At 42.1% G+C, this 23,029-nt stretch overlaps 1 protein-coding gene across 1 annotated transcript in view; it reads right to left on the bottom strand.

The window, feature by feature from the left end:
* The window catches only part of GUCY1A2 (guanylate cyclase 1 soluble subunit alpha 2), a 193,611-nt gene that overhangs the window by 126,991 nt on the left and 43,591 nt on the right, over positions 1-23,029 (bottom strand). The window contains exon 2 of the mRNA XM_066586260.1: positions 11,898-11,959. Within this exon, the coding sequence (XP_066442357.1) occupies positions 11,898-11,959 (62 nt within the window). The remainder of the gene's footprint in view (positions 1-11,897; positions 11,960-23,029) is intronic.

Here is a 23,029-nt window from a genome sequence, read left to right as displayed (position 1 = left end):
ATATAGATGGATATTTGATAGATAGATATGAGATAAATATTCGATAGACATGAGATAGATAGATCAGATATAGATAGATATTGGATAGATAGATAGATAAATAGATAGATATGAGATAAATATTCGATAGATATGATATAGATAGACAGATAGATAGATAGATAGATAGATAGATAGATAGATAGATAGATAGATAGATAGATAGATATGAGATATAGATAGATATTGGATAGATAGATAGATAGATATGAGATAAATATTCGATAGATATGAGATAGATAGATGAGATAAATATTCGATAGATATGAGATAGATAGATGAGATATAGATGGATATTTGATAGATAGATAGATATGAGATAAATATTCGATAGACATGAGATAGATAGATATGAGATAAATATTCGATAGACATGAGATAGATAGATCAGATATAGATAGATAGATAGATAAATAGATAGATATGAGATAGATAGATAGATAGATATGAGATAGATAGATAGATAGATAGATAGATAATGAGATATAGATAGATATTGGATAGATAGATAGATAGATAGATAGATAGATAGATAATGAGATATAGATAGATATTGGATAGATAGATAGCATAGCTCAATCAATGGTAACAGGAAGGGGCCTCTCCTTTACACAGACCCTATATCATGTATGTACACATCTTCATACTCTTTTTGGATTACAATTGACCATTTTTTGTTTTAGTCCTCGGAGTCTTTCGGTACGCTCGCTGCGCCTGACAGTGTTAGAGAGCACTTCTATAATGAAAAGTAATTCGAGTAAGTGAAAGGATAATTTGAATCTTGAGTGCTGGAGAGGTCAGACAAATACGGTACATCAATCCTTTCTAGTCAAATCGAATGAATGTGAAAATTAATGTTTTTACCCTGCCGTGATCTTTTATTTTCTCATTCATTCCTCTAAATGGATCTTTCTATGCCGAGGTTTGTCAGTTTATCTCCAATGGGTTTTGAGTCTCCTTTTATAAAAAGATTACAACTCAGTGCAGTAAGTAGACTGCATGTACTTAACTTAATTTGGCAGGTCAATGACTGCACAAATCAATACAATTTTCCTATTCATGACTCCTTAATAAAATTTACCATAAAATCTGATATAGGCTTTTTAACCCTCTCATCATCTGCACAGCGAGACAGATGGGTGTATTTTGCAGGAATGTATACTTAAAAAAAAAAAATGACTTCAGCTACAGAATTGCCATCAATAAGTCTCAGCTTGATGCTATTTTGGCGAGGTTCATTTCATAGAAGCACAAACTGATTCAAATACCAGCTAAGAATAGAAAAGAATAGTAGAGCGCTAACATTTCCACAAAAGACATTCTGTGCTGTTTACTGAGTGACACAATATAATGCAAGAGACCCAAAACTATAGCTATGAAATATTCCATTAACTGTAGAAAATAGTGAAATTCTTAGAAAAAAAATAAAGGGGTTGTAAACTATTGCCGGCCTACCCTTAGGGGTGGGGGTCTGTCGCTCAGGACTTTCACGGATCAGCTGTTTACCAGGCCAGTAAACTCATATGCTCAGTTGATTTCTGCAGGAATCAGACAGCTCCTTTTTTACTATAGTGGCCAGGTGTGGTATTGCAGACCAAGTTCCCATTCATTTCAATGGGAGCTTGTCCTGCAATACCAAGCTTGGCCATTACAGTTTGAATGGAGCTGTCCGCTTCCTGCAGAGATCAGCTCAGTGCACGGGTTGCTGGCTTTGCGAACGGCTGATCAGCAGGTACCCTCGGCAACCGAACCAGCCAATCTATTCTTAATGACCTATCCTAATGATAGGCCATCGATTGTTTATAACTGAACAACCCTTTTTAAAATATGAGTGTATTACTTGTCACTAGAATCTAGTATCTCTAAGTTCCATCTTTTGATATGTCTGTAATTTTTTTAATAAAAATATTAATTTATTTGTTTTATTTCTTACACACCTTTCCCTCCTCCACTCTCTCATCTTTCTTTCTCTATCTGCTTTCTGATAAATTTTACTAAGTCAACAATACTAAACTTACTTAGAGTTCAATATAGTTACGGTAAAATCTGGAACTAAGATAATACCCCCTTGTAGGATGTTAACATGGATGCTTAGCTTTCTTAACAATTTCTTTGTAGGACGAACACTTCTAAGGGTTATAATGGTCTGTCTGTTTTCTTTAGTTAATTGCTGAAGATTAAGGCCTCATGTCCACGGGGAAAATCAGGCCCGCTCCGGATTCTCCATGGAGAATCTGCAGCGGGTCCCTCCTGCCCCACGGACATAAGGCTGAAAATAAGAATAAATCAGAATTAACTCACCTCCCGCACGCTCCGGATTCTTCCTTCGCTGCGGCGTCATGTTCTCTGCGTCGCGGCCGGATCTTCTTTCTTCGGCCCGGCGGATGCGCAGGATGACGTCGGTGACGTGCCCCGCGCATGCACGGGTCCGAAGCAAAATGATCCGGCCGCGACTGAGAGAAGATGGCGCCGCAGCGAAGAGAAGAAACGGAGCGGGTGAGTAAAATCTGATTTTTGTCTCCCGCGCATCCGGACGGCTTCCATAGGCTTCAATAGAAGCCCGCGGGAGCCGTCCCCGCGGGAGACCCGCACGAAAATGGAGCATGGTCCAGATTTTTTCATGCTCCATTTTTTTTAAAATCACTTTTATTGACCATCCGTGGGTATTTATCTACCCGCGGGTGGTCAATGCATTCCTATGGGGCGCGGATCCGCGGGCAGGAGAAGAGTTAAAATCTGCTGCGAATTTTAATTCTTCTTTTGCCCGTGAACATGAGGCCTAAAACTATCCAAATCCTGCCCTAGTGGGTGTTATAATGCAGTCTGTTCCAACACTGGTTATATAGAATCAGAGGGTTTGAAAGTAATCTACAAAAGTTGAGACACCTGTAGGAATGGTTTGCATCCAACGTCAAACCATAACTTGCTTTCTGTGCTGCAGGACAGCTGTCCTTGCTGTGTTCTCTGAAAAAAGGCCTCTGGTTAAAATCATAAATTCAGACTATTGTTGCATTTCAGGTTAAAATTTTATAGAATTTTTAAGTTTTAACTTACTTTCGAACCTTTGAACCATTTAACATTACTTGCTAGACTCGAACTGTGTTAATGTCAAAAATAACTGGAAAATTAAGGTGTTCTTAAACTTTTGACTGATAGTGTAGAAAAGAAATTAAATCTGAAAATACCACCATATCCATCTTTACAGATATTTCAACTGATCTCCTAAAACAAAGAGTGACCTTTGTGTCTGTTAAATGTTTCCCCAGTGCACTGCACCCCCCCCCCCCCCCTACTATGACATATACAGCTTGCCTCTAGATTAGGATGGGGAAAAGGTACTTTACCATCCAGGAATTTACCACCGTTACTGCCTCACATATCCAGGAATCAGGAATATGTGAGGCAGCAAGTGCTCTAGTGCCACTTCTCCACGGCCTTACCTGGTCTATCCAGATGCTGGAGAGTTGACATCACAGTCATGAAAGGGAGGCATCATGCTACAGGCATCTCAATCAAATGATCAGTGGAGGTTTTGGGGAGTCAGACCCCGACCAATCTTATAGTGAGAGCCTATCCAAATGTAAGTCTTGGATAGAGTAGTGGACAGCTCATCAATCCTGTGGGATGATTTGTGTATTTACATCTGCCACCATAGATGATTGTATATGTGTTTTGCTTGGAATCTATAATCCTCCCCCAGTTTCTAGGACTGTGATATTGGATGCAGTTATTTTTCTTCGTCTTATTCTAACACTCATACAGTTTGTATGGGGGACTTAAACATGGTATTAGATCTGCACCTACAGAGAGCTTTTACCTGTCATCACCGTTCACCTTTAATGTTATTACTAGACTGGCATCTCTTATAGATTTAAACTGGGTAGATTTTTGGGGAGGGCGAAATCTGACCACCTGTTTACACCCCATTGGCACTCATTATCACATTGCTGGCTTGGGTCCATAGTGTTCTAACTCTCAATTTGCTAAATTTTTATGGCAGCACCTTGAATGTTTGAATGCTTTTACAATCTAATGTATCTACTTAATCTGTAAATTTAAAGTATACACCTCTTTCTTGCTAAAAAGCATTTTTATGGCCAGTTTACAATACATTAGGCTTACATTCTTTAGAGTTATTTCCGATATTAACCCTTTCTAATCCACTGTCTGACGTCTAAAGACATTATGATTTAAGGCTGTACAGCTCCGATGTTGGAAGAAATCTGTCAGGGTTCTCTTACTGTATATTGCCAGCCTCTCTGCTGTCAGAGCCTATCCAATGTTGCACCTCATGCAGTACTGGCTTTAGCCAGTAGATAGCGCCGTTTTATAACGGCAAGAAAAGAGTAAGCCCCCTAGGAAAAGCAGGATACAAATTAGATTAGAAAGGGTTAATGTAGCAGTTCCCTTGGAGTTAGAACACTGTTCTAACCATATGGATAGTTACAGATCAAAAACCTTGTTCTAACTCCTAGTCTTCGCTTACTATTTGATATGGTAACTTCAATAAGACTTTCCCTTTAGTTCTGAAAAAGATCTATATCCTAATCCGAAAACTTTTGCAAACAAAGACACAAGTTATAGATTGTTTCATAATTATTACTGTTAACTAAAAAGTTACACTAACTGTAATCAATGTTCACTCGAGAAACGCCTCCCAACATGCCCTGCGCTCTCATGAAAAGTGTTTGTATAGTGTCTCAGTGTCTCTCACTTTTAGCTTTTCGACTTTGAATTTGTTAGCATTCAGCTTTGGAACCAGATATCCCTCCACCTCTAGTTTTTATTCGATTCACAAGTGACCTACTGGAATTCCGAACCCTCTTGTAGGAACGTCTTGTACATGAGAAAAGGGCAATTTTTTGTATGGGCATTACATTTCCGACAGTCAGCTGATACAAGCTAGCTATAGGTCAGAGGCGTTAGAACACTATGTCTCGGGTGATACAATATCCTGGGGTGTTAGAACAAAATGGAATGTTCGGCATTAGAGATGAGCGAATCCACTCGGTTCGGGCGTTTTTGAACTTGAGCACCGCTTTTTCCAAGTAACTCACTACTTGGACGAAAAGATTCGGGGGGCGCCGGGGGTGAGTGGGGGGTTGCATAGGGTAATGGGGGGGGGGAGAGAGAGCTCCCCCCTGTTCCCCACTGCTACCCCCCGCCCCCCAGCGCCCCCCGAATCTTTTCGTCCGAGTAGTGAGTTACTCGGAAAAAGCGGTGCTCGAGTTCAAAAACGCCCGAACCGAGTAGGTTCGCTCATCTCTAGTCGGCATCCCTTGATTCAAGCTTATTCAATACTGTCTCCTCGCAAATGATGGGAGAAAATACATGTCTATTTAACAGAAATTTGTCCAGAAGAGGTGTCAGAACAGTATGGAACTAAGGCAGCAACATACTGATTGGTTCTGAGGCACCAAAAGTGTGTATGGGAAAATAGATATGATTGAATATTTACCCAAAGGGTATCAGATGACTCTATCCATCTCTGTCTCAATAAGGGCTGCTCCAGTCATGGTGGGAAATTGGAGGGTTCACCTCTTCTCGCTCACCTCATTTGGGGAGACAGATTGAGTTTTAGATCAACTAGAAATATATTTTGGTTTCTATTCTCCCCTGTGAATCCCTACATCTTATGGAAAATCCTCAATGGCCAAACAGGAGGAGGAATTTGTCATGTTATGTATATCCTGTAAACAAGCCTTCATAGTGGACCAATATGAAAAGAATAGAGTGAGATGGCTCACGAAAGAGCAAAAAAACCTTCAACATCTCAGTGACGAAGGCCATTGTAAGCTTCTTTACCATGGGGTATGCTTTAGGACATACTATGACAGTTTATACACATCCCAAGTGTCTTATACCCGCTTGGATCTGGAAATACACTTTAACTCCATTGAGTTGGAGATTACTTGGCACCCAGATTGTTATCCATCTATCACAATGTTTTTAACATAGGTTTCCTTACCAACTCCATGAATGAGAATACTACTATAGTGCTCCTTAAGCCTAATAAAACCACAGAGCGTTGAGTCTCTTTTAGGCCTATTTCATTATTAAATCGCAACTATAAACTCTTGAAAAGTACTTTAGCCACTATGTTTAGAATCCTAGAATGGTAGAGTTGGAAGGGACCTCCAGGGACATCGGGGCCAACCCCCTGCTAAGTGCTGGGTGTATAATGCCATGGATAATACAGTGTTTAACTGTACACCCAGACCAAATCCAGGAAATTGACAACTGATGATATCAGTAGAGTACATGTATTTGCCCAGATTAAATGGTGATATGGGCATGGCCAAGATCTTTGAATACTGAGTGATCTTTTCTTTTGTACTTTTTCTGCAAGTTTTGGTTCTGTCCCAACCTTATAAAATGGATTGCTAAAAGACTTCAAGAGGGACCTGGATGCCTTTCTTAAGCATTGCATGTTATAGTCACTGATTACTTCAGAAGGGTCGATGATCCGGGGATTATTCTGACGGCCAGAATGGAGTTGGGATGGAATTTTTTGCCCTAAAATGAGGAAAATTGGCTTCAATCTCCTTCTTTTTTTTTGCCTTCCTCTGGATCAACATGGCAAGATAATAGTCTCAACTTGATGGATGTCTTTTTTTCGTTAGCGAGCAAACACCCTGCAACCATTGCTGGAAGAACACAAGCTGGAGATGGCAGCATTCTGGTTTGGGGAATTTTTCATGGCATTCTCTTGGTCCATTCATCCATGTGGAGGGCACTCTGAATCGATTTGGTTATGAATCCATCCTTGCAGATCACAGGCACCCATACATGCTTTTTGTATTTCCTGGCGCAGATGGGATCTTCCAGCAAGACAATGTGACATGTCACATGGCTAGAAATGTCCGACAGTTGCTGAAAGAGCACAATCAAGACTTTCAAGTACTTCTCTGCCCCCCAAATTCCCCAATTGAGCATCTGTAGGACCTCCTTGATCGTTGTGTTCGCTCTATAGAGCCTCCCCCATGCCCCTTCCAGCAACTGTGGGATGCACTACAGACTTCATGGCTCAAGATACCCGAGACAACCTACCGGCATCTTATTGAGTCACTCTCAGCCCGTCTAGCTGCTGTCCGTACGGCACACAGCGGTTACTCTGCATATTAGCTGGTGGTCATAATAATGTGACTCGACTCTGTAGTTCACTTTTAGGCAGGTATTGCTTAATTCACATTGCACTTTTAATAGATCTCCTGAGGCATGCAGCATTGTGTTATACGTGACTAGCGTTTGTATATCTGTTGGATGCGCTGATACACTCAACCAGTTATTTGGTCAAGGCAAAAAAAGAAATGCGATGCTGCATCAAATGAGTAGAGGATAGAGGTCTAATAATGTAATACTCTTCTGGAAATAAATGGGTTAATACATGAAATTTCTGCTTAACATTGTATTCTCATGGCGAACATTCATGGCTTTCTTTCTGCAGCTCTAAACCTCCACTTTTACATGAATAGCAAGTAGGAAACTGTTCAGCAACAGTGGAAGAAAGTTAATGCATATCAAGATGCTTGTAAAAATAGCCTGAAGTCAGAAAAGTCAGGAAACCTTCTAAAGTGAGAAATGAAGCAACTTTGCAAATAGTCTTAAATAAAAAATAGTCTAAAATTTGGTGTCTACAGCTCCTATGCATAGTATGTGTCTCCATGGTAACAGACTAAAAGCAAAATCTTCACAGTTTGAGCTTGGAGACACATGGGTCCTCATTTTAGATGCCTTGTGAATTAATGGTCAGCATATACCAGTGGTGGCGAACCTATGGCCAGAGGCGGCACGTAGAGCTCTCCCCACTGGCACATGCCGCCATCGGCCGCTCACCACTTGTAAATACAGGCAGGGGCCGTGGCTCCCCTGCCGGCATGCACCCAACTGCGCTGCTAGCAGCGCCGATCCTGGCGCACACTGTGACGTCAGTGTGCACCCATGATCCTCCTCCCTCGACGTCTTCGCTATATGCGGTACTGGTGTATTATGTTGCCACCAGGAGTAAGGGGTGATGACATAATACACCAGTCAATCAACTGATTCACGCCCCCAGCTTCTAAATTGGCTGGGGTGGGGGACTGCGGAAAGGCTAAGAGCGCCGTTTGGCCCCGGCATACAGGACAGCGCCGACCCTGGGAGCTGTGGTTGCAGAGGCTGAGGCACAGGAGGAGAGCACACCACAACTGTGAGTGTGGAGGGGAGGGGTGGGGTTTCACTATTATACAAGGGGCCACCGAGGAATGTCACTATTACACTGGGGGCCGCTGAGGGATGTCACTATTACAGCGGGGGCCGCCAAGGGATGTCACTATTACAGCGGGGGCCGCCAAGGGATGTCACTATTACAACGGGGGCCGCCGAGGGATGTCACTATTACAACGGGGGCCGCCGAGGGATATCACTATTACACGGAGGGCTGCCGGGGGATCTCACTATTACACAAGGAGCTGCCGTGGGATCTCACTATTACACGGGGGGGGGGGGGGGGGGATCTCACTAGTACACAAGGGGCCGCCGTGGGATCTCACTATTACATAGGGGGCCGCAGTGGGATCTCACTATTACCGCTGGGGGCCGCTGTGGAATGCAAGGCTGTTTCAAAATAGACCGGGTGCAGATTTTGACTGCTTTTTGGATGCGGAAATGCTGCAGAATTTTCCACAGAAATTTCCGCTGAGGACATTCTGCATTATTTCCGCATCCAGAAAGCAGTCAAGATCTGCACCCAGTCTATTTTGAAGCAGCCCTGTCCTTTTTAGGATGATGGGGGTAAAATCATACATCGTGATAAGCCCTGCCTCCTGACATGTTGGCACTTTGCGATAAATAAGTGGGTTTTGGGTTGCAGTTTGGGCCCTCTGCCTCTAAAAGGTTCGCCATCAGTGGCATATACGCTGATGTCCCATTAAAACTTGATGGGAGTGACAGCACACATATTATACAGTATTTGTCACTATAGAAGCCACTTAAGCCAGTGATTCTCAACCATGGCACCCTGGGCAGCTGCAAAAAAACCACCAGGGGTGCCAGAACCCTCCTGGATAGGGAGTCGGAATCAGCTAAATTACAGATTAATTAGTTGCTGGCGATTGGCACTATGGGAAGTGGGATGTATGAAAACATCACAAGCGAGCAAAAAATATATATATATTTAATAGGTGTACTTGAAGGTAAAAAAAAATGTTAAGGGGTGCCCCAAGGCTTAAAAAGTTGTTAAAGTACTGATTTAAGTGCTTAAACAGAAATATAACCAAATAGAATGTATTATAGTTACGACGTTAAATGCTTGCTTGGTCAAGTGATGGTGGCCCGAGTCTTGATCTTAACCTCTAACTGCAACTCGATGCATCAAGAAACGCTTTATGGTGGTATCTATAGAAATGGTATGTAAAAACTATAAGACGAGCTAAAACAGTTTGTTAGCTCTGGAGCAGCAAGACTTTGGAAGGATGGAAGGCTGAGTGCTCCTTGAGCCGGCTACCTGAATCAAGCGGGGATTGAACTTGCAACCTTCAGGTCGTAATTGCACAAGCCCTATACTGCCCTCTGTACTGTCTGATTTGATTTGTTTGAATGTCACCTAGTATGAGCCAGCTTCCTTGACTGCACCATACACTGATCCTACCCAACCTAACCTTACTTAAAGGCTATGGAAACCTCTGTGCATCAAAAATCAATACTTAATCTTACTAAGTCCCTGCAGAAAAAAATTATGCACTTATCTGTTTTCGCATTGTGTTTTCCTTCTCGTGCATTTAGAAAGCCTCATACTGATCAGCAGGTCTATCTCATGAATATACACAAGCTCAGCTCCTCCTCCGCTCTCCTCTTTCAGGGCTGTGTTGCATAACCACACCCACTCTACACTACACAGCTATCTATCATCCTCTGAGTAGTTCTGTCCCCCCTCACTGCTGATAAGAGCAGTAATTCACCCAGAGTGGATTACAGCCCCTTAGAGAACAATACAAACAGAGAAATCAAACAATCAGAAATTGCTAATGAAAGCCAATGAGAAAAAAGAAATTATGTGTATATAGCCTGTAATCTATGGTTTGTCTGACTAAATTTATGTTTATCCTATTTAGGTTCAATCTGACCTCCATTAAGAACCACTTGCATTTTGACTTTGCATCTAATTTGCCTGTCTCATTGTTCTAACGCATCTGATACAGATTTTTGTGGGGTGGTTTACCATAGCTTCCACACCTCCAAACCATTCCTATTGTATTTGGTTCCAGCTTTTGATAGATGCTATCCAGCGAATTAAACCTTGGATCATCTTAGGATATCTATGTCCTGGGACCTGAGGAGGAGCTCAATGCAAACCAATAGTGATCAAATGGGCCAGCAACATCCTTAGACCCCAAAAGAGATAAGACTAATGCCTAGAACTGATTGAATTGTTAAAAAACCAACAGCAAATGCCTGTTTTTCTGAAAGGTGGGGGTTTCAAAGCTCAGCATACAATACCCCAAAATATGCTGACATGGCAGTCATAACTACAAAATACTGGTTAGGAGGAATAGGAGAACGAGCCTTGGCATGAAAAATTAGCAGAGAAGGCCTCCAGGTCAGGTTGTCTTTTGGACAATTGGTTCCAGGGGGCATTTCGGCAATTTGGGAGGGCAAGGTATATTACGTTAAAGGAGAATAAAGGAACTATGTTCACAGAGTACAGCAGAAAGGAGAAGACAGATGAAGACTCTTCAATTGTCTTCTGTTTGCTCTACTCTGTTATATTGAAGAGATCGCAGAGTAGAGTATGCATGACAAGACGATGCCGGAGATTACAGATTGGAGAAGATGATTGCAGATAATCCCACAGCCTGCCAGCTGCAGCGAAGGATCTGACTGACTAAAAGTGTTACTATTTTAATTATTTAAGTTTCATCTTAACATTGCTCTGATTTTCCCTGGAGAGGCGGTGGATTAGCTCCGTCAGTGCAACGTGCCCTATTGAGGTGCCTGAAAGAAATGTAAGGGCTTCCATAAAAAGGCTTAAAAGGTTGCTATGGCTGAGGCTCCCCAAATATAAGGTACAATTTCTGCTGCACCATTAGGAGTGTGCAGGGTGTCTGGCAGGAGGAGAGTTATGGTCCATATGCTGCAAAGTCTCAAACCATCAATGGCGACCGGTCAAGAGGAAACTTGGGAGAAAACGGTCCAAGAACTGCAGCATGCACTGAGCTCTATTAGAGAAGAGTTGACCCAAGTGAAAGCTCAAATGAAGCAACCATGATATGAAGAACTGCAATACCCATCAAGACCGCCGTCAGCCATAAGGAACCAAAATATTCCTCAGCCTCGTGGTGCAGGCAGTCTGTGCTTCCTTAGCATAGCGTTCCAGGGTCTTTCATGCTAGCTCTTCTACCCTCCGTTCTGCGACTTTGCACAGTCCAACCACTTTCTGGCTTCAGCCAGCAGGCACGCCAGGTCCTCCACTGCACTTTCTAAACAGCCCCTCTGCAGGCTATCATGCCTCTCACCCACCAGGCTCCAGCAGGATATCCTACACCCTGTAATCTCCTGCATCAGCCTCAACTAATCAGTAAGTGCCCTCTAGGCAAGACTATCATGCTATGCTGAAATTTGGGGTTGACTTTGGCGCTCATGATACTTTGGCACATCTTCATTTCCATTAACCCCTTATAGAAACACTGCTCTAGGTCCTTAAGGTGGTGGACGCCCATCGGTATTATATGTGCCCCTTGTGCCCTCCTTAGCCCCCGTTACAGGCACCTCTATTTGCATAAAATTTTGTGCCAACAGCAAAAACATTCAATGGTCCCAAGAACAAACAAATGATTTCCTCTACTGTTTGGTTATTAATATTCTATGGAGTTTGCTCTTACCCAATGAGTTGATGCTCATAATACTGCAGCGTTCTCTGCAACGTGTCCTGAATGGTCTGCGGCTGAAGAATAAAAACAAAACAAGCGCCTTAAGAAATGAGCATAAATCTTCATCTCGACAAGCATACGTGAGGCACAAAACATAACAATAAGACGACTTTTCTTCACTTCTCAGAACAAATATTCCACATTTTCAATCGACTTCTCGTCTTATCAGATGATAAACTTTTTATTCTTTTTGATTTTGTTGGTGCTGTGGGAGTTCTGAGGAAATGTATAAGGCTGACCTGATTATATCATAGCTGCTTTACGGGAAGGGTGATGGATATGTGGTAGGAAGACATAAACTAGGACGGCTGTGAAATACAATGAGGATGAATGATGGGGGTGATTTATTGCCATATTACCAAGCAAATGAGATTTTTTGGGAGGAAAAGAGCCAGATGTGGATGTGTCTTGTTTATGTAGAAATATTAATCGTACCAAGCAAATAGGCAGGATTTATATTTATTGACTTCTCTTGCTTATTTCATGCTAACATATTCCACAGCGCTGTACACATACTTTCCTCAGTCACTGTCCCCTATGGGGCTCACAATCTAAATTCCCTATCTCTAACACACCAATTTCATATCAAACCAGTTTAACATACTGGGTTATTATAAATGATCTTTCCAATTTGACCCCCCCCCCCCCCTCCCCATAACTCATGTTTAATGACACTCAGATACAGAAATTTGATATAAATGGAAACAAACTCAAAAAAGTTTTCAGCGCAACATCAAAAATGTTTTCGACATCAGAGGTGATCAATGGGACCCCCTTTGTCCCTGGACACACATCGTTCCTACCATACACTCAGCATATTACAACTGACTGATGCAATGGCTTCTATGATGCGTCCTCACAAATCATGTATTGGTGGGTGGTAAGGGTGGCATGTAGACTCTAACACTCCTCTAGAGAAAACATCACAAGGCATAAGGTCCGAGAAACATGGAGGCCAAGGAAGAAGGTCACTATCATCACCACCTGCACAGCCAATCCATCTGCTTGGAAGTCGCCTGATAAGCTCACTTTTGCCTTCACTGTTATAATAACGGGTTGGGGGTGCCCTACCCCATTGGAAGATGACACCTGGGATTCCCCGTTCCAGCTGTGGGTAAGAAATCCCGGGATTGTTTCCTCATGGAACAAGAATGGTCCATACACTTTCCTACAGGTTATAGCTCGAACTGCATTCACCTTGGGGCAGTCGCACATACGCTCTATGTAGACATGTGGTTCCCCCTGCAGATTCTGACATTACGTACTGAAAGGTGGAAGGCGGCTCCATCACTAAACACTAAAGAGTCCATGAAACCATCAGTTTCCATTACAGTTTCCATAGTCTCGCAGAAAGAAGATCGCCGCACGTTGTTGTGCAGTTTCAGGGCTGGTAACAACTGCAATTTGTAAGGATGACATCGCACCCCCATAGCAACAACAACAGAATAAAACTCAGCATCATTCAGGTCCTATCAGGTGCGGTAATGCTTCACCTCACAAAGGGGGCAGGCAACAGTCAATGTAGTCGTAACGGAACATGAGCACTGTGAAGTAGATTGCCAATACATTTCTAATCAAAGTCAATATCTGTTAATATTACCCGCTACTGTGCTTTGACAACTTAAAGCAGTGTTTCCCAACTCCGGTCCTCAAGGCACCCCCACAGGTCATGTTTTCAGGATATCCTATAGTAAGAACACCTGTGGCAATGTCTGAGGCATTCACAAGAATTACATCACCTGTGCGATACTGAGGAAATCCTGAAAACATGACCTGTTGGGGTGCCTTGAAGACCGGAGTTGGGAAACACTGACTTAAAGTGTTAAAGGAACATTCCAGGCAAGAGTTATAACCCTCGGTTTTGCCTAAAATAATGGGACATGATATGGGAATTCAAAACAAACTTGTCAAACTTGACTAAAGCCCAATTTACACGCAATGATTATCGCTGCAAATTCGTTCAAATGATGGCTTTTGAGCGGTAATTGTTGTGTATAAATGCTACCAATTTTTCCTTTTCTGCCGAACGATGATTTTTAGTTCAGCATAAAAACCATAGTTCAGCCAGCCAGCTGATAGCAGGGACCACACGCTGTGATTCTCCACTGGAGCGCTGATAACATTGTTTTCAACTGCTGTCCCGCAAGAGAACAATGGAGCTGTATGCAGATAACAGACCAACCGCTATTATCTGCATACAGCGAAGGCAGCCTCATTTACATGCAAACGAAGCTAATAAGCTACTAATGGGCATTAATGCCTATTAGTAGTTTAAGTAAAACTGTCATTCAAGCTATCTTTTGAACAAATTTTGAGCAATCATCTTTGTGTGTAAATGGGGCTTTAGCTTGCCAGTGCGCTGAAGGACCAACAACTCAGAATAGCACATTAATTCGAACTAATGAATGAATATAGCTGGTAGCTTAGACAAATGTGAGTATTTAATTCAATGGTAAATATGTTCAGCTCAGCTAAACAGCACAAACAAAGGTAAACTAGTCCAGAGATGAAATCTAGTTGAGAGGCAAGTGACATGGAATATTCTGATAGACTAACAAGATTTGAGCAATGTGGAAAACTATACAGGTAAGAGAAAGTTCTCAAGAACTGGTAAACAAATATGTCAGAACCAGCCAGACCGGCCCAATCTCTGAAGTGGAGCACCCACCCTAAAAAGGGTGACCCCACTAAAGGAAAGAAGCTGATACCCGATCCAAACCAAACTGGCAACTAAACTAACTTTTCACCTAAGTACATGAAATACTAGCCTCAAAAGCTAACTACAAAACAAGTACTGAGAACTAATAGATACAGAGTTTTGACTTAGTACACAGAAAGTATAACCAGTGGTCCTTACTACAAGAGAGACGCTTTATATATATTAATAGAAAGCCTGACAGGCTGGCTAGACTGAGATACATACACTGGAACTCTCACCCCAAACTAACCCACAACCCAAAGGTCACAGCACAATTGACACCGTGACCCTACTTTAGGCTTAACACTGAGTAATTTATTAGATACTTTGTGATGGTTTTGCACTTTGTTGGGTTATTTCTACTATTGCATGCCATTATTATTTAAGTATCACATGTAAGAATGAGGATTGTATTCATTTATATTTAAGATATTTTATGATTTCGAAGCTTTTTTATTATGTCAGGGCGGAGGGTGGATAGCTACTATTGTGGTATGTGCCCATGTGTTTCTATTTTGTGTCGTGGGGTACTTTTAAGTGTTTTAATCTTGTTTGAATTATGTTAAAGCAACAATGAAGTATTATTAGATATTTCTATATATGGTTACTCCTTTCAGTGCTTAATTGCTTCTTTCACTCATCGCTTTTGTTTTGTTTTTGTGCTACATGTTCGTTTTTGTCTTTGGCAAATAAGCTAGTTTTGATTATAACATAAAGCAGTGCCCGCCTCTATTATACCTACCTGCAAGTCCATACCAAAATCTGCATTTCCAAGGATTTTCAATTTTGACAAGACTTTTTGGTTGCATTTTTTATTTTTTGACATTTTGTTCTTATCCAAAGAGTTTCTTTGTGCTCTTTTTATTTTTTTTTTTTAAGTTCTATAACGTTGACCAAGCAAAAAAAATCCACGTAGTGCATACTGTGTTTTAAAAGAAATATCACCAACACAAAAAACACTACAAAAAGGCAAAAAAAAAATCACTAAATGGGTAAACATGCAATATTCTACAGTAGACTTTAAAGGAACATCCCGCCATAGTGTTTTTGAACAGAACTGGATGGCCCCAGGATAAGTCATCAATATTTGATCGTCAGGGCTCCACCGGATGTAACCCCTGCCAATCAACTTGTTGAAGGGGCTGCGGCGTTTCTGTGAGTGCAGCAGCCACTTCAATGTTTTACATCTGAGTATATTTTATAGCAGCTGTTCTAAGTACTACAGGCTATACTCAGAATAGCTGCTATAAACAAATATGGCATTCTAAGTACTCAGGATTGTGCTAAGATGTAAATATTGCAGAGGCTGCAGCGATCACACAAGCACTGTTGCCGCTTCAATCAGCTGATTGGCAGGGATCCCAGGCGGTGGACCCCCAACAATCAGATATTGATGGCCCATTAATTTTTAAAGCCTGGATAACTCCTTTAAAGTACAGATCCATATCTAAAAATTATTTTGTAATGTAAAGGGGATGTCTATACACCCACTAATGGTAGAGCAAATGCATATATGATCTGTCAATATATAATAAATGGAAGTGAGACACAGAAAAGAGTACAGCACAAAATAACTAAGCTAACATGCCATATGCATATTGTATACTGCATCTTATTGATTACACCCCCTTAGAAAAAGATGACTTTACTAACAGTTCCGCACACACATTTGGCATTTGCATAAATGTTACAAAAAGACTCGACTCCTATGAATTGATCGATTTAATTTAGAAAAATTACGGAAACAAATATTGTTTTTAACCCTTAATTACCCCTTCAAACACTGAAGATCAAATTCCATTCACACCATAAGAAACCTCATGTGTAAAGCAAAAAAATACAAAAATTGCTGTCATGAAAATTAAGACAGCGGAACGACAAAAAAAAGTTAAAAAGAAAGGACCCTATGTGTGGAGGAAAGTCAAAACTTAGACAACTACTATACGGTATATGGGAAAAGGTTCTTTACAGTAGAGATCTCCATATACATTAAACTTTAGCCATTTGAACTGGCCAATAATGGTAGAGCTGGGTGATTCTATGATGTGAATGGGAGCAGCTTAACTTTTCCCCAGACAGATCATATCTGGAGAAAGAAGGATCAGGAAGGATCAGGAACATTTGATTCAACATCTGATTTTTTTTTCTGGGAGATAAGCCAGCACCAGAGCAGTCTGGCTGTGGCGTACCTATATACATTGTGCAGTAGCCCGGATTGGGATTGCAGACCGAATTACCTTCACTCCAATAATACTCAGCTTGCAGTACCAACCAAGGCCACTACACAATGTATGGCACTGTCTGCTTCCTGCAGCAAAACTACCTCAGCTGCCTCATGTGAACTTTTGTCATAGACCATCAGGATAATCTTAATTCTGTACTGGATTGTTGTTGGCATCTTCTACTTTATGAAAAGAGATGCGATTAGCATAACAACATAACTTCATAAACACCTATAGAGACAAAAAAAAAAATCAGTTTAAAAAAGCCTTATTAATTATTAAAAAAATAAAAAGGTAATAAAACACATAAAAAAACTTTTGCCGTACTTAAAATAAAAAAAATAAAAAATACTGGGTATCACTGCGTCCATAAAAGTCTGATCTATCAAAGTAATGCATTATTTACCTGCATGGTGAAGGTCATCATTAAAAAAATGCCAGAATTGCGTCTTTTTTTTGGTCACCCCTTCTCCAAGAAGAAAATGCATTAAAAAGCAATCGAAAAGTATTATGTACTGCAAGATGGTACTAATAGAAACTACAGGACGTCCCGCAAGAAGTTATCCCTCGCTAAACTATGTTGACGGAAAAATTAAAAGGTCATGGCTGTCAGAAGATGGCGGCAGAAAATACTTGAATTTTTTCCAAAGATATCTTATATTCAGAGGCGTAACTTAAAGCTTCTGGGCCCCTGTGCAAAATCTGTAACAGGGCCCCCAACTATAATGCTTTTTTCATAGTACTGGGCTCCCAATATGGAGAAGAGAGGCCTTATGGGCCCCCTAAGGCTCCTGGGCCCGGGTGCAACCGCATCCCCTGCACCCTCTATAGTTACGCCCTTGCTTATATTTTAAAAGAAGTACAGCAAAAAAACTACAGAAATTTTGTATCGTAGTAATCATACTGACCCGTAGAATCAAGTTATCTTGTCATTTGTGCTTCATTAAATGATAGCTGAGCACTGCATCTGATTGGTCACAGTACTCAGCCAATTGGTACTGTGACCAATCAGTACTGTGACCAATAGTACTGATTGACCAATAGGTACTGTGCTTTCAATGGGGCCATCAGCGCCAGCCCCATTGAAAGCAATGGGAGGACATTGTGATTCTCTGCCACGGCTGTAACAGCTGTGGCAGGGGAATTCTTCATCCCCGCGGGGAGTCCCCTTGTCACTGAACACTGTGACAAGGGGACTGTGTTCAGTGATGAGGTGACTCCCCGTGGGGATGAAGGAATCCCCTACTACAGCTGTCACAGCTGTGGCAGAGAATCGTGATCTTCTCCGTATGTTTTCAATGGGGCTCCTGCTGCCGGCCCCATTGACAACAAGGTGAAACCCCTTGATGTGACAACAACAAGGGGTTTCACATCCAAGAAATCCCCTGCTGTAGCTATCACAGCCGCAGCAGGGGATAGCGATCCTCTCCCATTGCTTTCAATGGGGCCGCAATATATGTGCGAATTTCGCGTGACCACACAAGAAGCGCAAAGCGCTGTCCTATATTTTCCAGGTTCGAATTTTATTCGCATGTAAAAACAGACATGCGACCGCTTTCATTGGAAAGCATTGGTTCTAATAGATGCGATTCTCAAACACACCTAACATGCCTGCACAAAAACCCTTGTCTGACTGAGCCCTAAGGGGTTAATACTCAACATGACATCATCCATAACTTTGGTTGCAGGCGTATGACTGCACCTGTCAATATCTGCCTTTAAGGCCGCCTGCAGACGAGCGGAAATCCCGCCGCGGGATTTCCCGCGGGATTTCCGCCGCTGAAAGTCTGCATAGGAGTGCATTACAATACGCACTCCTATGCAGACGGCCGCGGTTTGGCCGCGCGAAATCTCGCGCGGCAAACAAACCGCGGCATGTTCTAATTTTCTGCGGGGCACGCACTCACCTGGCCGCCGGCTCCGGTCTGCGCATGCGCCGGCTGCGCGGCAGCCGGCACATCAAAGAGCCGGGGCCGCCAGGCGCGGGTGAGTACGCGCTCGTCCCTGCAGGCTCTGGGGTCGGATCGCGCGGCGAGATTTCTCGCTGCCGGATCCGACCCGCTCGTCTGCAGGCGGCCTTAATCATGTATTCCATGACCTCTTTTCCACTGAAGTTTCTGGGGCCGAATCCAAGATGATTGTCACCAAAATTAGCAACAAGCATCACCATAATGCCAAAAGGTTTTCCCTCACCCATCTAGAGGCTGATTTAGACACAACGAGAATCACTCAAAATTTGCTCAAAAGAATCTTTTGAGCGATTCTCGCTTTGTCTAAATGCAGGGACATTGTGCAGTTTTTGCACACGAGTCGCTGATCGCTGAATTCTAGCTTGCTAGAATTGAGCAATCAGCTGTTGTCAGCCAGCTGCACTGATAAGATTCTCTGTGCCTGTGTCCTGCTGTAAATTCACAGAGGGGCACGGGCTGTAAGCGCAGAGAACACTACAGCTGTTTGCTTATGCAGAACAGCTGTAGTGTTCGGTGAGAGATAGCGGCGGTGTCCCGCTGCGCCTCCATAGCTGTACAGTAGCGAATTAGCTACTATAAAGTATGCAAGGATGATCGCTCAAAACTGTCACTCAAACTGTCGTTTAAGCAACTTTTGAGCGATCATCTGTCAGTATAAATGGGGTATTAGTGTTCTACAAAGTTTCCTACTCGTATCTTTGTTCAGAAGATTTTCTGGATGGCCCTGACTTTTGAATCACACTGTATAACATCGCAAAGAATGCTCCAGCAGTGAAAAGCTTCCACAAGTGGTTGGTATATGTTGTACAAGTTGTGTAATTACAAGTTACTCATAATAATATGAAATCCACAAGGGCTTTCCAAAAGAAAATGAGAAAAGATGTATACAAGTAATTCAAACATCTTCACACTTTTAGTGTGTGAAATCCAACATGGCTGAAATGTTTAATGGCTTTAATTAAAATACAAAAACGTAAGAATATTTTGTTCTTTCTATAACCCTCAAATGCCTTTTACCGATGTGTACAATAATGCACCATCCTTATACTTCTTCATGTTTAGTCACCACAAAACAGCTACTTTCTGAGATGATCTAATCGCATGTAAAGAAACATTCTCCTGATCAGATGAACTTATGTTACCAGTAGAGATGAGCGAGCGTACTCGTTAAGGCAAAATACTCGAGCGAGTATTGCCATTTTCGAGTGCCTGCCCGCTCGTGAGAAAAGATTCGGGGGCTGGCGGGAGTGAGCGGTAAGTTGCGGAGTGAGCATGGGGGAGTGGGAGAGAGATTCCCCCCCCCCCACGTTTCTCCCCGCTCTCCCCTGCCGCCCCCTGCCGGCCCCCGAATCTTTTGGCATGAGCAGACATGTACTCGAAAATGGCAGAACTCGCTCAAGTATTTTGCCTTAACGAGTACGCTTGCTGATCTCTAGTTACTAACAAATAAGACTCCACATTAAAGGGCTCTGGATCCATGACAATGGATCCAGTTATCTGGTAAACAGAGCTTGTGAAATTACTACACTCAAGAAAGACATCCAGATCACTTGTACAATTAATTAACCCTTTCCAATCCACCGTCTGACGTCCAAAGACATTATGATTTAAGGCTGTACAGCGCCGATGTTGGAAGACATCCATCGGGGTTCTCTTACTGTATATTGCCAGCCTCTCAGCTGTCAGTGCCTATCCAACGTGTCACCTCATGCAGTACTCGCTTTAGCCAGCATATAGCGCCATTGTATAACAGCAGGAAAAGAGTAAGCCCCCTAGGAAAACCAGGATACAAATTGGATTGGAAAGGGTTTAATGGGTTTTCTGAGCAAATGCAATTGATGACCAGAAATCCCCGGCGATCAGCTGACCATCCGATTTTAGTTCAGCGGGGCCAGATGTTGACATCGGGGTTGAAGCGGGAAGTCTCAGAGGCGGCTTCAATCCTGTTGAACTCAATGGGAGCGAAGCTGAGTCTGAGACTTCCAGCTCCGATCCCAATGCAGAGCTGTAAGTATAATTAGGTGCCTTTGCTCCCATTGATTTCAATGGGAGTAAAGCCGCCTCTAAGACTTCTTGCTCCGACCCCGATGGCCATGTCTAGCCCCACTGAACTAATAGTGGTCTGGACAATCAACTGTTTACTGGGGATTTTCAGTGGCAGATTCCCAGTGATAACTATTGATGCGCTATCGGAGTATAAGTCATCAATTGTATCAACAGAAACCTCTTTAACCATGACAACTTCCATTAGCATAGAGTTCTATAGTCTCACTGCTCTTACTGTAAAGAATCTTCGTCTATAATGATATATAAATATTCTTTCCTCTAGACTTAGTGAATGCTTTAGAAAGATCTCTGTATTGTCTACTGATATATTTTGACATATTTATTAAGTTACCCTAATGACAGAACTTGACTTAGCCTACAGAAGTTGTCTTTCCTGGGTACTAACTATGTCTTCTAGTACTCAAATACACCACAACTTACAATAGAGCCGAATAGTGTAACAAGCAGACCGTCACAAGAATAATAGATATGAAACAGATATCAAACAGTAGAAAATACCAATACAAAACTAGGCACTCGCCATTAGATAACAGGGGGAGAAGATTATGGCAATCGGATGATGAGGATGAAGGTGATGAAACTGGCATTGGAGAATGGAGTAGATTGAATGGAACAGAAATAACAAAAGAGATTATATCCCGTAATGCTAGCTCTCCCTATGTCTTTCCCTATTTTATTCTTCACACTGACCTTAACAACAGACACCACTGTCCATAAGCAATCCTAAGTTATTCCTCCTGGCAACTTCCCAGAGAAGAAGAAACACAATATATAAAAAAAAAAAGTGCTCCAGGTAATAGACTACAATAATGGGAGAGTTCTAAGAGAGAAAAAGAAGGCACTAGGACCTAGGCAAGAAGCCAAACAAGCAAGCTGAATAAAAATCAAGGCTATGCAGATACAACCAAGGAATGAGTAGACAAAAAACAGAGACTAGGCAGCAACACTGGAATAGACAACCAGATTAAAAAGACCACAATGCAAGAACAAACTAGACTAGAACAAGGTACTAAGACTTAAACAAGAAACACTACATACAAATGCGCATTGTTACTGCTGTCAACAGCAACCACACTGCAGACGCCAGAGGCAATTAAAGGGACACTAGCTAATGAGGAACTGCTCATTTACACAGGTTGCCAAAATAATGAGGTCAGTGGATCCACTCCAATGTATCAGTTGTGGGAACAGCTGCAGATCAACTGTTTCAACAGCAGTTTAGAAAGCAGGAGAGGATAACCCAACAGGAGAATTCATGCTGCTAGTAATACAAACAGAGTAAACCCAATACTGATAGTCTTTCTGGTTACTATAGTCGACCAATGCCTGTTATTGCTTTCTTTGTGTGCCTCTGAAACCAATCCAATGTCTTTTTTGTACAATGACACCAAAAACTGTAAAGTATCTAATAATATACACTATCAGTTTGTAACTGAAATACTACCACCATGTGATTAGATGACCACATGACATGATAACGCATTTATATATGTAGGCCAATAGAGGGGAACTTGACACCCAATTTTTTATACTGTAGAGGATACTGAGGACCGCACTTGCCGAGGGTTGGAGGTTGAGGGAGAACGATGCTGTGCCACTCACTGACCAGTGTAGCGAAGAGCTGCTCAGACACAGTCAGGGTCCACATCGAAGTTACACAAACCTGTGCATTTGGCTTCCCTGCTTCTACTTCACCAACCTGTGGCCAACAAGAACTCTGCCATTAAGTGAATGCATTTTGTATTACAGTCACCATCATGGGATGGACTATCTACTAGTATTCTATAAGTGTTTTGCTTATGCCTTGATAGGTGTTGCCTAGTTGCTGCAAAAATAACTATAAAAACAACAACAAATGTGGATAAAGCTACTTTCATATTTGCGTCAGGGGCAGTTTTCCTGCTCTATTATGGAGCTGAACAGCACCGAACGGACCCCATTGACTATAATGGGGTCTGTTTAGTTTCCATTCAGTTGACCGTCATTGTTTCCATTCAGTTGACCGTCATTTTTCCCAGCATTTTGTGCCGGATCTGCGATGGAACGGATTTTTGTTCTAAAAGGTACAGTAGAAATAAATATAAGATGACTGATACCTGATTGGACACATTTCAACAGGATCAGGGG

The sequence above is a fragment of the Eleutherodactylus coqui genome, chromosome 1, assembly GCF_035609145.1.
Source record: "Eleutherodactylus coqui strain aEleCoq1 chromosome 1, aEleCoq1.hap1, whole genome shotgun sequence".
In the NCBI taxonomy this organism is placed as follows: Eukaryota; Metazoa; Chordata; class Amphibia; order Anura; family Eleutherodactylidae; genus Eleutherodactylus; species Eleutherodactylus coqui.
Note: the sequence above shows the minus strand (reverse complement) of the source record. Positions and strands in the feature narration are given on the sequence as shown.